General features: G+C 31.0%; 1 protein-coding gene across 1 annotated transcript; it reads left to right on the plus strand.

The window, feature by feature from the left end:
- The first annotated feature begins 878 nt into the window (after positions 1–878).
- Prp4k (Pre-mRNA processing factor 4 kinase) lies at positions 879–12,296 on the plus strand. The gene is made up of 15 exons (XM_011497132.1): positions 879–975; positions 1,435–1,608; positions 1,687–1,942; positions 2,161–2,621; positions 3,095–3,361; positions 3,762–4,035; positions 4,530–4,847; positions 5,067–5,155; positions 5,255–5,401; positions 5,494–5,647; positions 5,777–6,029; positions 6,348–6,586; positions 7,106–7,306; positions 11,020–11,095; positions 11,777–12,296. The coding sequence occupies exons 1-13, from the start codon at positions 971–973 to the stop codon at positions 7,304–7,306; spliced, it is 2,838 nt and encodes a 945-aa protein (XP_011495434.1). The 5' UTR covers positions 879–970; the 3' UTR covers positions 11,020–11,095; positions 11,777–12,296.
- Positions 12,297–14,944: the final 2,648 nt, after the last annotated feature.

The following is a 14,944-nucleotide window of genomic DNA, read 5'->3' on the forward strand; positions in this document are numbered from 1 at the left end:
AATCCAATTCAACGAAATTTAGAAAATATAATTTTCACTAAAGTTTGCTAATGCTATTGCAAAAGTAGATAACTTTAAATACAATAAATTATAAATTCCTATTAATAATTAATCCTTAATATATTAATTTTATCATATTACATTATACCATATCATATTATATTATAATACGGATATTGGAATAAAATTTTATAAATTTAATAAAATTATACTTATCATTTTCAAATAATACAAACGATATTACTTAAATTTTTACAATCTCCATTAGTCGATAAATAGAATTAGTTTAAGTAAAATAAACATTGCGAAGAGTAGTTTTTATAATTTTTTTGCTATTATAAAACTCAGCTACAAACGTTAATCAAGAAGAATTCGTTAAATAATGAAATCAATCAAATACTAATCTTATTGATAATCTGAAGTATTATTGTCGTGCAGTAGCGAAGATACTATAGTTTACTAAATATTTATTTTATTGTTGCTATTAAATATTAACGTCCGAAATAACAATGAATAAAATCAATCAATTTTTATATGTATTAAGTAAAGTTGCTTTCGTTAACTTTAAACATTGAAAATCTGTATTACATCGTGTTTACATATTTATATTAAATATTTACAAAAATAAAAAATTAATTACATATAATTTCGAACACTTGTCGCAATACATTAGAAAGCATTTCGTTAAAATTCTTATACCTTATTTCAAGGGAGTTATTTTAAAAATTGTAACAGTTAATTTCCCTCTGTTAATTTCAAATTTGCCGCGCAGCAATTAACGTCTAATTGGAACGTACTTTTCATTGCGCAGAATCGAAATTTCACTAGGTGATTGCGCCTAAAAGTCCCAAATGCTTCATTTCTCTTATCATCTCATACTTCACAGCTCACAGTCTCTCATGTTCGTCAATCGTGTTCGTTGGTATTCGTGTTGTGTCGTCGCCGTTGCGTGAGCAATATATAGTCAATCATGGGGTAAGTTAAATAAATATTAATAATTATTGAATACTGATAATCAAAACGTAATTAGGTGCAATTATCATTTTCTCCATCGGGCCCGAAACCTATAACATATTATTATCAGATAAATAATGGGTATAACGGCTGCGAGAAACTACCGCGGTGACCAAACTAAAAAAAAGCTTGGATTGCGAAAAGTGCCCAAGCAAAGCATTTTTACTTAACGAATACGTGGAGTGAACGAACTCGTTTATTTTATTTTCAACGAAAGAATCGCTCGCCATGCTGTGAAATAAAATGTTCGTTCCGTTTGAATTATAATTTAAAGGGAAGTGATCTCCTTTATTTGTTTATTCAGCAATCATCTTTTTTTGAACCTTTATTTTGCTTGTCGGCGACGGCTGGGGGAGGGGGGCTTGCACGGAGCTAACGCGATATCGATGTTTGATCGATGTTTGCTGTATGTTTTTGTAGGAACTCCGATGTAGAATGCGTCAATGATTCGAGAAAAGATCCAGGCGAAGTCGCAGCTTCGGAAGTTCCAACAGAGCAGCGAAAAAAGAAAAAGAGGAAACATAAACAACATCATAAACACAAAAAAGATAAGGTAGCCGATCGAATTGATACAAAAACAGATAAACAGGAAAAGTATGAGTCCATTCTATCTACATACAATTATTAAATTTTTGCAATTAATAATAATTTTTATGTATATTGTTAATACAGAAAGAAACATAAAAAACGTAAGCGGTCTAAAAAAACTAAAGAAAATGAAGAGAACGCTAATGGAGCGGTTATCAATAAAATTGTTACACAAATTGTTAATCAGAAGGAAATTAATGGTAAGGTTAATAATTCGGTGCTCGAAATTGGCGAAACCGAAGACAGCGAAGAGGAAAAGTTAGTTGATTTAGATTCTGACGAAGTCGATTGTACTATTATCGAAGATGATATAGATTTAGAAGAGCTAATGAAACAAAAGGTTAATAGTTATTCTTTGATTATAATTAATAAGTAACAATATGTAAAATGCAATGTAATTATGAAAGAGATGTTAGGTATCGTTAAAGATTATAATGTTATAAATTAACATTAATATCGCATGACGTTCATAGATGGTGAAAATGTCCAAAATATATAGAAAAATATATGTGAAATCGCAAAATTCCTAATTAAATCGTTGTATTTTGTGTATTTTAGGAACGTCTTCAAGCATGTTTGGTACAGTACCTGTCCGATGAGTCCGATAAGGATGAGAAAGATGGAGAGCGGAATAAAAAACCAGAAATGCCTGACGTTATACTCGTTGAGGATAGTGGAGACGAGACTCAACCACGAAAGAAACGCCGTAGAAGCTCATCGGGGAGTAGAGAGCACAGAAAAACCTTAAAAACCGATAGACGTGTTGTTGTTGATATGGGTAGAGTAGAAAAGAGGAGTATTCACGAATCTGACAGACGTAGGGACTCTGATAGGAAGCGAGATGAGAAGCCAAGAAGCAGAGATGAAATAAAAAGAGACGAGAGACAAAATAAGAAAATATTTGAAAAATCTAAAGATGACAGCAGAAAGGATGATTCTATTAGGAAGAAACTGGAGGACGATAGGCGCAAAGAAGCTAATAAAAAAGATGAATTACGGAGAAGAGAACACGAGAAGAGGTATGAAATTTTACAAATTGCGCATTATTACTAGTGAAATTACGTACATAATTTTTACTCATAAAATTGAAAACAACGTCCTATTCGAATAAGAAACAAAAAATATAGAACCAAAATGATTTAAAAGAGCTACGAGCTCTTTCGAGGTCAGAAGTACTTGTACTAATTAACATAAATAACATAAATTCATTTAATTTACTTAATTTAAAAAATAATTAGTAAATTCTAATTATTTAGCTTATTCTATCATATAATTAACTTCATATTGTTTAATAAGTATTTGGGAAAAATTTATCTTACTTTGACGGTAATAATCGTTTGATCTCTAAGCTGAGTTAATAAGTGAATAATTAAGATGTACAATGCGCTACGACATCCAAGACTTCTTTAATACTTGCCATAACATTAAGCTTTAAGCCATTAAAATTTAATACTAAACAGGAAGTATGTAAAATTATAAAATGAAATTGCAGGGAGGACGAGCGGAAGCGCGAGTTGGAAAAAAGCAGTGGAAGTGCGCGAGCCAACCACGAGTCAAAGCAGAAGGAGATGGTGCGCTCGTCGAGGCGCGACAGCAGTCGAGACCGACATCTCAATCACGACTTACGAGGACGTGAGCGGCGAGACAGCAGGGATCGACACCGGGATAGGAGCAGAGACCGGATCGATTCACGCAGGAATCATGACAGACGAGATAGATCGCGTAGTTGCAGAAGGTCCAGGAGCCTCGGAAGGCCAAGGTTATTAACTATAGCTTTGATCATATTCGTTTAATAAGCTGAGGCAACGTTGTTCTTTCTTACGCATTGTCAATAGATTTACTTTAAATAATACTCAATACTTTTGAGGGAAAGGGACTGGGGAATGGATAAATCCTCCAGAACAAACACCTCGATAAATATGGTAGAGCAGATGTGATTTTATTTTTTATAAGTATTAAAAATTTGTGCGAATGATGGAAAAGTATCCAAAAAATAACCAAAAGTAACAAAAAATAACCAAAAATAACCAAAAAATAATCAAAAACAACCAAAAATAACCAAAAATAATAAAAAAATAACCTGAAATAACCAAAACAAAAACAAAAAAAAACAGAAATAACCAAAAATAACCAAAAATATGTGAAAATAATGTTGGCAGGGACCGAAGCGATCGTTACAGAAGATCGAGATCGCACTCACGAGGTGCTCGCAGGGATCGTGACAGACACGGTAGGGATCATGATCGGGATCGCGAAAAGAACGGCAAGCGCGAACGTAACGATAAATTTAAGGATTCTTTGTCCGAGGGTCTAAAGATTGATCGCTCGGAAAGCTCGAGCGAGGAGGACATCAAGGACATTGATATAGAAGAGGATGAAGACGAGGAGGCAATTATTGAGCGACGCAGGAAACAGAGGGAGGAATTACTAAAGGTGAGCAAACGTGTATTAACTAAAGATTAAAAAGAACGATCTTCATGTCGCTCGTTGTTCAATTCTTTTTTATTGAAATCAATGATTGAATGAAGCAATGGGCGATTTGGATGCAAAAAATAAACGACATTATATTATTATTTTTATAATACAACGTGAAATTTTCTCTAAACCGGGAATTTGAAGAATTCACGAGACTCGACGGCATTCTGTCGATTACAAGGAAGCACCGATCCAGAAATGATAATTTATTAATAATTTTGTTATAATAATTGATCGCACGGCTCAAACTAATAAAAAAAAAAAGACGACGAAACAGTGCAAAAGTCGCTAAAAAAGAAGTTATTCGCTAAAAGACTCTTATTTCATGCCAATTTCTTAGCGTATGATCAATTAACTTAATAATTATTAAGAGATTTCGTTTTAAAATCTGTTTTTTTTTTTTTTTAATTATTATTATTATTATTATTATTATTATATTTTTTTTTATACAGAGATTAGGGGCACCAAACGAAGATTCAAATTTCTCGTCGGATTTGAACGTCACGAGGTCACCGCCATCCGAAAGACAATCCAATACATCAAGTAAGTCAGCGGAGCCTTTGTTAAATAATAATAATGGATCTGCCTCGGAAAGTCATACGCCACCACTACCGGATAGAAGGAGGAGATCCAAAGGTGATGAAAAAGTCAGTAGCGAGAAGCAGGATGAGATTAAGGCGAACGAGAAGAAGCTGGAAGACAAACAGAATTCGAAGAAATCCAATGAATGGGATATGTTCGCAGAGGTTGATAACATCGGTGACTTTAATGTGAGTTCTTTAATGGCTACTCCTCGCCATTTTGTTGACATTATATTATCTGTTGATTAATAATCTCTTCAACTGCTCTTGCAACTCTATTTATTGAACGGATGAGTCGTCGATAAAAAAAAAAAAACAATTAATTATACAAACATTTTTATTCGTAATAAATTCGTAATTTTTATTCTGATCAATTGATTCGATCAATTAATTTTATCTTTTTTGCAGAGTCCAACAGTAGAAGGTGGTAAGCGTCAAGGTGGGCCTGACAATCCAAGTTTAACCGATAATTGGGACGATGCCGAAGGCTATTATAGGTATGACAATTTTGGCTGTAAATAGCGTTTTTCAAAAACGTGAACTATTTATGTGATAAACTAGTTATTTATATTTCATGATGTTGTTTGTTCTTTCAGAGTTCGCGTTGGCGAAACCTTAGACTCCCGATATATTGTTTATGGTTACACGGGACAGGGTGTTTTTAGTAATGTTGTTAGAGCGAGAGATACAGCTCGGGGTAATTTAGACGTCGCTGTTAAAATAATTAGGAATAACGAAATAATGTAGGCCTGTTTCTCCTTTTATCATTATATGCAATTTGATTCGACCATATTTTTAAAATTAATTACGAGTAATTGTATTTTTTTGTTCACAGGCACAAAACAGGCCTTAAAGAATTAGAAATTCTTCGAAAATTAAATGACGCTGATGCAGAGGACAGATTCCATTGTTTAAGATTATTTAGGCATTTCTTTCATAAGAATCATTTATGTATGGTTTTTGAATCATTAGCGATGAATTTAAGAGAAGTAAGTGTGTCTTAATTATTTTGATCTTCTGATTTTTAGAGCATTTTTATTAATTGAAATCTATAATAATGTATTTTAATATCCACGATTCCACGATATTATAATTTATTTTACTTGCACGCTTTATAGGTACTAAAGAAATATGGGAAAGACGTTGGTTTGCATGTTAAAGCTGTTAGATCGTATACCCAACAATTGTTCTTAGCACTAAAGCTTCTTAAAAGAGCAAATATTTTACATGCTGATATTAAACCAGATAATATTCTAGTCAGCGAAAGTAAGCTAGTACTAAAATTATGTGATTTTGGTTCTTCGTCATTCGCTCATGAGAACGATGTCACCCCTTACCTCGTCTCAAGATTCTATCGGTCACCAGAAATTAGTAAGTATTTATTTCATCGCTCTCAAGACCTTTTAATAACCTTGCGACATACTTTTGTAAATGCAAAGTTTATATTTAAAATCTTTATATTATGTTGAAATTATTTTTTACATTGCCGATTGACACATTCAAGAACATGTTCTGCGTATCTCACTACTCTTAAAGAACTAATAAAATTAGGAAGAGACGTAAAATTTAGTGACGTTATTATTTATACTAGCTGACGCACACTGTGCATATAAAATTGAATATATTAGTAAAATTGGGATCATTGATCGATCAGTGATAAAGCAGCCATTAATGATAATTATTTTTTAGTTCTTGGTATACCTTATGATTTCGGCATCGATATGTGGTCTGTCGGATGCACAATCTATGAACTTTACACTGGTAAAATTATGTTTTCGGGCAAAACAAATAACCAAATGTTGAAGTTCTTCATGGATTTAAAGGGAAAAATGCCTAATAAGCTCATCAGGAAGGGCCAATTCAAGGATAAGCATTTTGACACAAACTGCAATTTTCTATACCAAGAAGTAGATAGAGTCACAGAACGGGTAAGTAAAATTTAATTATGTAATGTAAACTCATCAAATACAATTACGCAATATCCAATATAAAGTTTCAAAGACCTTGAATTTAAATCGGAGTATGGAATGAAAGTAGATGCTAATTTGAATTGATATTTATAATAAAGATTGCATAGATTGAAAATATAAGTAAATATAGATGACTTAATGCATAATGCACACGAATATGCATAAATGCATAAATTAAGAAAATGGATGTGCGATTATTGAATTAGTAGTTTAATAATAGTTGATGCTATGGATTCGAGTTCGATATTAAAAGTTTAATATGTAAGCATAGGTAGCATGGGCTCTTACAATTTTTCTCAACAATTGTAAATATTTAATATTGTACTATGTAATTGTAGAATAGAGGGGCTGAGAGGGGTTGAGAGGGGTTGAGAGGGGTTGAGAGGGGTAGAGAGGGGTAGAGAGAGAGAGAGAGAGAGAGAGAGAGAGAGAGAGAGAGAGAGAGGATCGACAAACCGAGACATTTATGATTTTCAGGAAAAAGTGGTCCAAATGTCAACGCTCCCAGCAACGCGCGACCTTGGTGTTGAATTAGGTGGGAGCTCGTTGCCCCCGGAACAAGCCCGCAAAGTTGCACAACTCAAGGACCTGCTTGAGCGCACGCTCATGCTGGACGCCGGCAAGAGGATAACCGTCAATCACGCGCTGGCGCATCCCTTTATACAAGAAAAGATCTAGGTAACCCATCGTGTCGCCAAAATCTTGACACCCTTCGCTACTCTCGCCACCGGCGAAGAGTGGCATAGAGGTGAAGGGGAGAGTTTGTGTGTACATGCGTGGGTATGTTAGAAAGAGTGAGGACGAGAAGGAGAGATAGAGGGAGAGGGTGAGAGAGAGAGAGAGAGAGAGGGAGGGAGAGAAGGAGAGTGAGAGTGAGAGAGATTGAGTGAGAGTGAGATAGTGAGATAGATAGAGAGAGAGAGAGAGAGAGAGAGAGAGAGAGAGAGATAGATAGATAAACGGGGCAAACGGAGAAAGAAAGGCAGCATCATCATCGAGTTTGTACATTTTTAACGGCGTCGCCGCTTCGCATTGATATTATCTACTTTTGTTTCTTCTCGTTGATGAAGAGTACTTTAAACACATTGCCAAACTTGAGAGGTATGAGAAACAGATTCCTGATTTAATGTCGCGAGGGCGGTTTTCATTGGTGCTTTGAATGCAACTTTTGAAAATTCTACAGTAATATTAAATATTACTTTTAATTTAATGAATGTGCTATACCGATCTTAACCCCCTATTTAAAGAATACTTAAATTTACTGCAGAAATAACAAATTATGGACCCTCGTTATAATGTCATCTAAGACGATGATTAATAGACCTTGCGTTGATTCAGAAATTTTTTAAAACTAAAATCATTTATCGATGTGCGATCCAGATAGTCGATTGCACCATGAAAATTTATATTGCATATTCTAGTGAAATAAGAGATTGTCTGTAACTCTCAAAGTATTTTAACCTACATGAGTTTTTTTTTTTTTTTCATAATTTCACCCAATTTTTTTAATTGTATATTTAATATTTACAATAATTAATAATAATTTATAATATAATATTTACGATATATATAGAAAGTAATTAAAAAATTAATTCTAAAAGATTGTTTTCGTAATTTCTTTATGACATTGAAAAAATTTCTTTTAAATCAAATTAAGACAAAATTATTATGTATAAGTCGACGACAACGACGACGACGACGACGACGACGATGACGACCACAATAACAACAACAACAACAACAACAACAACCATAACAACAAACAGATTCCTATAAATGTGTTGTACTGCGGATTTGCATTGAATAACAATTGTAAATACTTTTTAATTTATGTAATTATTCAAGTCCATCAACCTAATTCGATACTTACTATTTATTACTTTATTAGGTTTTAAGGAAGTACATTAAAAGCAGCACTAAGGGGAAATCATTGTCGATTAATGACTTAATTTACACGATAGTTGGAATTAATTATAAAACATTGTAGAATAGATTTAAAAATAATAAAAAAAATTATTAAATAAATAAATAAAAATAGTATGTTTGATTCGGAACTTACATAAATTAAATTATTTTCTATTTACTATTTTTTGATATGTGAATTCAGTACATTAACAGAACAGAACAGAAAATATAATGTTCACAATCTCACAATGGGTTGTGATATCAACGACAAATAATAATAATAATAATAATAATAATAATAATAATAATAATAATAATAACAATAACAATAATAATAGCAATGTTACTTATAAAGTTTTGAAAGAAATTTTTTGTTCCAAAATGCAAAAAAACTATTTTTAAGAATTAACCAAAAATTGAAACATTGTATTATAACCATTTTCTTATCAAATTATGTCAATTAATTTATTTTTCACAATATTTGTTCGTACTACCATAGTTCACTATTTCTTTTAAATACAATAAAATAATTTTCAAAAGTAATTAAAATTTGAATCTGTATTGTTAAAATTGAATTTTACTTTAATCATTTATTATTATTAGCATTGCATAATGTATACAATATTATTATGTGAGAATTATATAAAATAATATATATATATATATATATATATATATATATATATATATATATTAAAAGAAAAAGAAAGGAAAAGCAATTGTTTATTTTTAAACTAGGACAAAACATTAAGTTAAATATAAACAATTTTTAATGGCTGAAGAAATTAATATTAATATACAGAACTAGTATTGTTGAAACATTGGATCGCAAGTATTTTCAAGAGATTATAATGCCAATGAATATTAATATTTATGCTAAAAACGAATTTTAAATCGCCCTCGCGAATTTTTAACTATAACAATGAATGCAAATAATTTAAGTGGTTGATATACTTTTCTTTATTGCTCACTACTACAAAATTTATACATGAGGCAATAATGATGAATTTTATACAATATTTCTCATATAATTGTACGATATATTTATTAATCAAACGACATATATATAGCACAGCAATTGTTGTGTATCTCCATGAACGTGACAACAGAAGCAACGCTGAAGTCATAACGCGTTCGAAAAACATTATCATCATGAATTTTCGATCAGATTTATGCTATCGAAATACGTGACACATTAATGAAATTAAATTAAAAGCAAAAAGTTCCAGTTCTCCAAGTATATATTCGAGCGAAACGAGTTTTTGATGTACTAAAGAATGTGAATGAAGGTGTATAGCGTTTAGGAATTAAAAATGATTAATATAATAGAAAGGCACATGCATAATATTACATAATCGAAAGCAAAAGAAATTAATGAAAACGTTAAGTTAATAATGAAACATTCTTATTATATGTTATTATATGTTAATTACCAAAAATCAAAAAATAAAAGATGTTTGATTTACACGTCGGCCTCAAAAGTGCTTTTATGACTCTGTATGCTTCACGACTTTTGATGCCGATGAATCGGGATAGATATAAAAGAAAAACAAAAAAAAAAAAAAAATTTTTTTTTCTTTAACGCGCCTAATATAATTGCGACCAAGTTTTCAAATGACTTTCTTTCTTCTTCTTTTTTTTTTTAATTTAAATATGTGATTAATTTTTGAAATAATCATCGTTCAAAACCGAATTATAAGATTTCATAGTTGTGCAACATTTTGTCAGTAGAAGAGATTGTCTCTATTAATTTATTTTTATGTAATAAAGTCAAGTTTATAAACGCACAATAATTGATTGTTTTCTTAAGAATTTGTAAGATAATTTTTTATGTGCTAGATTACTCAATCGCTTGTTACTTCTTTTTCACTTTTTTTTTTTTTTTTATTTTTTTTTATTATTATTATTATTATGTTAATTTAATTTAATTTAATTTAATTTTATTTTTTCTATTACTTACTATAATGTCTGTAATTTTTCATTGGAAATTATTCATTTATAAAGCTGTGAGGTCTGTTGTTTCAAAATTTTACGATTTATCAATTTATGATTTCTCGACGCAAATGAAACATATTCACGTCACTGAATCATATGTCGAAAACCATGTTTTTTTTATTATTATTATTAATTTTTATTTTATTTTTATTTTTTATTTTTTAAATATTCTTACATAAAAATAATGCAAATTAATTGCACGCATAAGCTGTTTACGTTGGTTTCGGTTTTTAAACCTTGTCTCGAAATATCATAATCTAAAAGCCCATCATAACTTTGAAGCTTCTTTATCATTAAAAATGAGATTAGATGTATAAGCGCTTCATTTAAGTTAAAAATAAGTATATAAAATAAAGTAAAATAAACAAAAAGACAAAACAAAAAAAAAACAAAAAAAAAACAAAAAATTAACAAAAGACCGATAACATAATAATGGCTCATCAAAAAGTTATTATAGATAACTGGATTGTACGAAGCTGCTTATGTTTCAGATCGGTCTTCACGACTTGAATCATCGGTTAGTGCGAGTGGACCTTTACATGGGCCTTTAGCTGTTCCCGTTGCAAGGTATTCATTGGGACTGCCTTTTGGGAGATTTTTGTCCTAATCAATCATTTGTATATATATATATATATATATATATATATATATATTATACGCGTGCTCTCGTACATTCATTTTAAACAAATAACTAACGAAATAACTCAAATATGATTAATTACAAAATAAAAAGTACACAATAAATGGAAGTATACTTTTATCGTAAGTTAGTTGAGTAAAATTGTTCATGGAATGCTGGGTTATCTTAAATTTTTGAAAATATAAGGCACTATGTATTGGATGCATTTGTATAATTTGTATAAAGTGTTGACTTGTATGATGGCGAATATATCTTCGTGTCTGTTAATATTATCTTCGTTGTTTTTCAATTTACCGTGCGAGAATACATTCACGTAAAATCATAAACAATTTCCTTGAGATTTAACGATATTAAATATTGCAAGTTTCTCAAAAATTGATGATAAGCCAGATTTCTTGCATGATAATATTCGCAAAAAGCCCATAATTTCCTTTTTTTAGTTCTTGATTAGAAAGCGTATTTTTCTATTTTCATTGATTATAATCAAGATGTGCGTAAAATAAAACAAAAATAAATAATCAACCAATATCAATAAAAAAGAGAAAAATCAAAGCTGGAATTAGTTGAATTACTTTCTAATTAGAAATTTGGTAATGTTTCACTTGTAGCCCTCCCTGAGCGGAGGGGAGAGATGGAAGAGAAAGAAAGAGAGAAAGAGAGAAAGAGAAAGAGAGAAAGAAAAATGAAAGAAAATAATGGATTTTTGAGAATAATGAGATGAAATGGATCAAGTTGAGCGTTTAAAGCTGCATTAGACTCCCAACTGCCTAAATACAACCATCTACAATTCAAAATTGTGTTAAATGTCGCTCTCTACGCGCTAAAGAGTATTAGTAAGTATGACTTGTGGGGCAGGTAAGGTGTGAATTACTAGAAGTAAACACTTTGATCTAATTACTTCCTAATGAAGTAACCTTTCCATAGGCTCTCACTACTCATTAGCGTTTATTTAATAAACATATCTATGAAGTTTCAGGTATCATTGTTCGATTAACGAGAAGAATTTCTTAATCAAAACTTAATCATTTTACTATCACGAAATTGAAATATGTGCCGTGTATGAAATTAGAAAAGTCACATAGCCATACAAGACCTCAGTATTTGTTTTAAATGCAAGAATAATGGTAATAAAATTCAATTTTAGAGAAATACAAATGGCATATTGTGTTTTTAATCCTAAGAAAACTTCCACTCCTTATTAACAATTCAAATAAATTAAAATTACTATTAAGATTTCTTCGTTATATTTTTATAATATTCACTGATAATGATGAATTTCATTAGTGTTTAATGTTTTGCTTATTAAAGAATAGAAATTTAATAAATTTATTTTATTTACTTTACAAAGAAAGAAAGAAGCGCAGAATAAAAATAATACAGAAGGTTCATTTTATCTATGAATTTTTCGTTCTCACTGTTAAGGATAAAATTTTAAAGTAATGAATTTTAAAAAGTTTACAATGAATTCTAAAGATAAAGTTTAGAATTAATACGATAATAATGACAATCATTTATAAGAATTATTTTATGTTATCATAATATCGATCATTGTGTAGTTAAGTACGTCGTTTCATTTATAATTACGCAAATATGTTGATTTTTTTGTTCTTCCTAATGACCAAACTCTTTGACATTCTTTCTCAATTCTGAAAGTAAAAATCTCGTATAATAATTATCTTTTATAAAATGCATATTAAATACAATTAACAAAGTTTAAAATATAAGAAAAACAAACATATGATCATGTATCAAATGTTTAATTAATATTGTTCTGTAAATATATATTGCTTTTGAAATATATTGTCTGATCACAGTTGGAATGTTATCGAATAGCGGATGGTCTAGATAAAAGATATGAAAAAAGAAAAAAAAAACTAATAAAGATCCAAAGTATTTATATTAAATTTATTAAATACATTTTTTCAATCGATAATACCATTCGATAAATACCTTAATTTTAACTAATTAAATAAATATATCTATGTATTAAAAGAAAAAGAAAAATAAATAAATAAAATTGGTTCATACATGGCAGTATATGAAATTATTATTATTATTGTGTTTATATAGAAACGATTAAGGCTGAAAACATAAGGAACGAAAGTAAATTTACATATTTTCTTGAATTTCAATTCATTACACATAAATCAATGATAAATAATTTGCCTATTGATGAAATTGGATTGTTGCATGCATTGGAAAATAATTTTTGTTTTCACGCAACTTCGAATAAAGCAAAACAAAAAATGAAAAAAATGAATCAAAAAATATTTTCAACAAAAGAGTGCTGTAATAGTTATAATATGAATGTACAACAAAGAAAATACTCAGAAATATCACGTGTCGTCCAACAATTGCAATAATGAAATTTTCGATAATTGAAAGTTGTATAAGCAATGTATTATAAATTTAAAAATATTTACATTACAATTATATAATAAAAGTATTGAATTTATTTGTAAAACATATTAAAATTAATGTCGCTAATACAATCGTAATAATAGCGAATTTCTTTCTCGAATGATATATCCGTATTACTGTGTTGCGAAGGGAAATAATAGCCACATTGTTTACATTCGTTTGATTTATTTGCAACATGAGCAGACTTAACACATGTACACGCGCGCGCGCACGCACATCCACGACTATTTGGCATCTAATGTATACAGATTATCATCGTTGCTTTTATTTTTCTAAACAATAATAAATAAATCTGCCTCTCTTGGAGATAAGGGTGATGACGGTCGAACGATTAATTGTAATCGATTAATTGAGTGACAGATTAAATTATCGATACTTATGAATTATTTAACCGATATAAGGGAGTATGAGTTAGCTTATTTTCGCTAAGCTTTTCCTTCGATAAAGTCGACGGCGGCGCCGGACACACGCGATGCCCGACACTCGAACCGGCGATTACGAATATTAAAAGTACAATAGCTAGCGCTTCTAGAGGCGCTAATAATTTATTTATCGCAAATTATCGCTCCTTTATCTCGGGAATTCCAAGACTGCCTTACTAATTTATCCGCCTTGGCTGCTCACGCACTGAATATTCCGTAATCAGATACGATGAAAGCTCCAATTTTCTTTCACCTTTCTTTCTTTCTTTCATTGCAAAAGGTGAAAATGATATAGAAATTTGTCCACATTTGGCTGATGACAATTTTCGTTGATGAAAGCTCGACGAAAGCTCGACGAAAGCTCGAAAGAGAGAGGGAGAGAGAGAGAGAGAGAATATGTCAAAAAGAGGCTCCAGGCGCGCTTGCAATTACTTTGTTATTGCAATGATGCGGCAGAAATTGATGATGTCCAGAAGTTTGTTAAATGATCGGCAAACACATGGACGGTGCTTTAAAGCACAGCTTTTTCTTAGGCGACGCGTCCAATGTGCGAATGGAGAACGGCACTCTAAGCAATTGCATTAAGTGCGCGCGCTCGGCCCGACAATATCCTAATTTATAAATTTATCTCAAGTGATTAATAAACTCGATTGAGCAGACAGACCATCGCTGTGAGCTTTATAGGAGCAGAAGGTAGTATGCGTGGAGCAAGGAGCAAGGAGCAAGGAGCGAGGAGCGAGGAGCGAGGATTAGTCGGCTGGGATCGATAGTTCGTTAGTGGGTCGAAGAGGCTTTTAAAATTAATAACCGTCCCCTAAGAAATAATAAAATTGGAAAAATATGACGGTTAGGTGTTGGAGGAGGCGGGAGAGAGGGATGGTGGGAGGGAGGAAGGGAGTGAGAGAGAGAGAGAGAGAGAGAGAGAGAGAGAGA

This window comes from Ceratosolen solmsi, unplaced genomic scaffold, assembly GCF_000503995.2.
Source record: "Ceratosolen solmsi marchali unplaced genomic scaffold, CerSol_1.0 scaffold13, whole genome shotgun sequence".
Classification (NCBI taxonomy): Eukaryota; Metazoa; Arthropoda; class Insecta; order Hymenoptera; family Agaonidae; genus Ceratosolen; species Ceratosolen solmsi.

Excerpts from the sequence above, each read along its gene's own strand:
- Prp4k (XM_011497132.1), top strand. Across the intron at positions 5,648-5,776 it reads TAGCGATGAATTTAAGAGAA|GTACTAAAGAAATATGGGAA; the intron begins GTAAGTGTGTCT and ends CACGCTTTATAG. Across the intron at positions 6,030-6,347 it reads CTATCGGTCACCAGAAATTA|TTCTTGGTATACCTTATGAT; the intron begins GTAAGTATTTAT and ends ATTATTTTTTAG.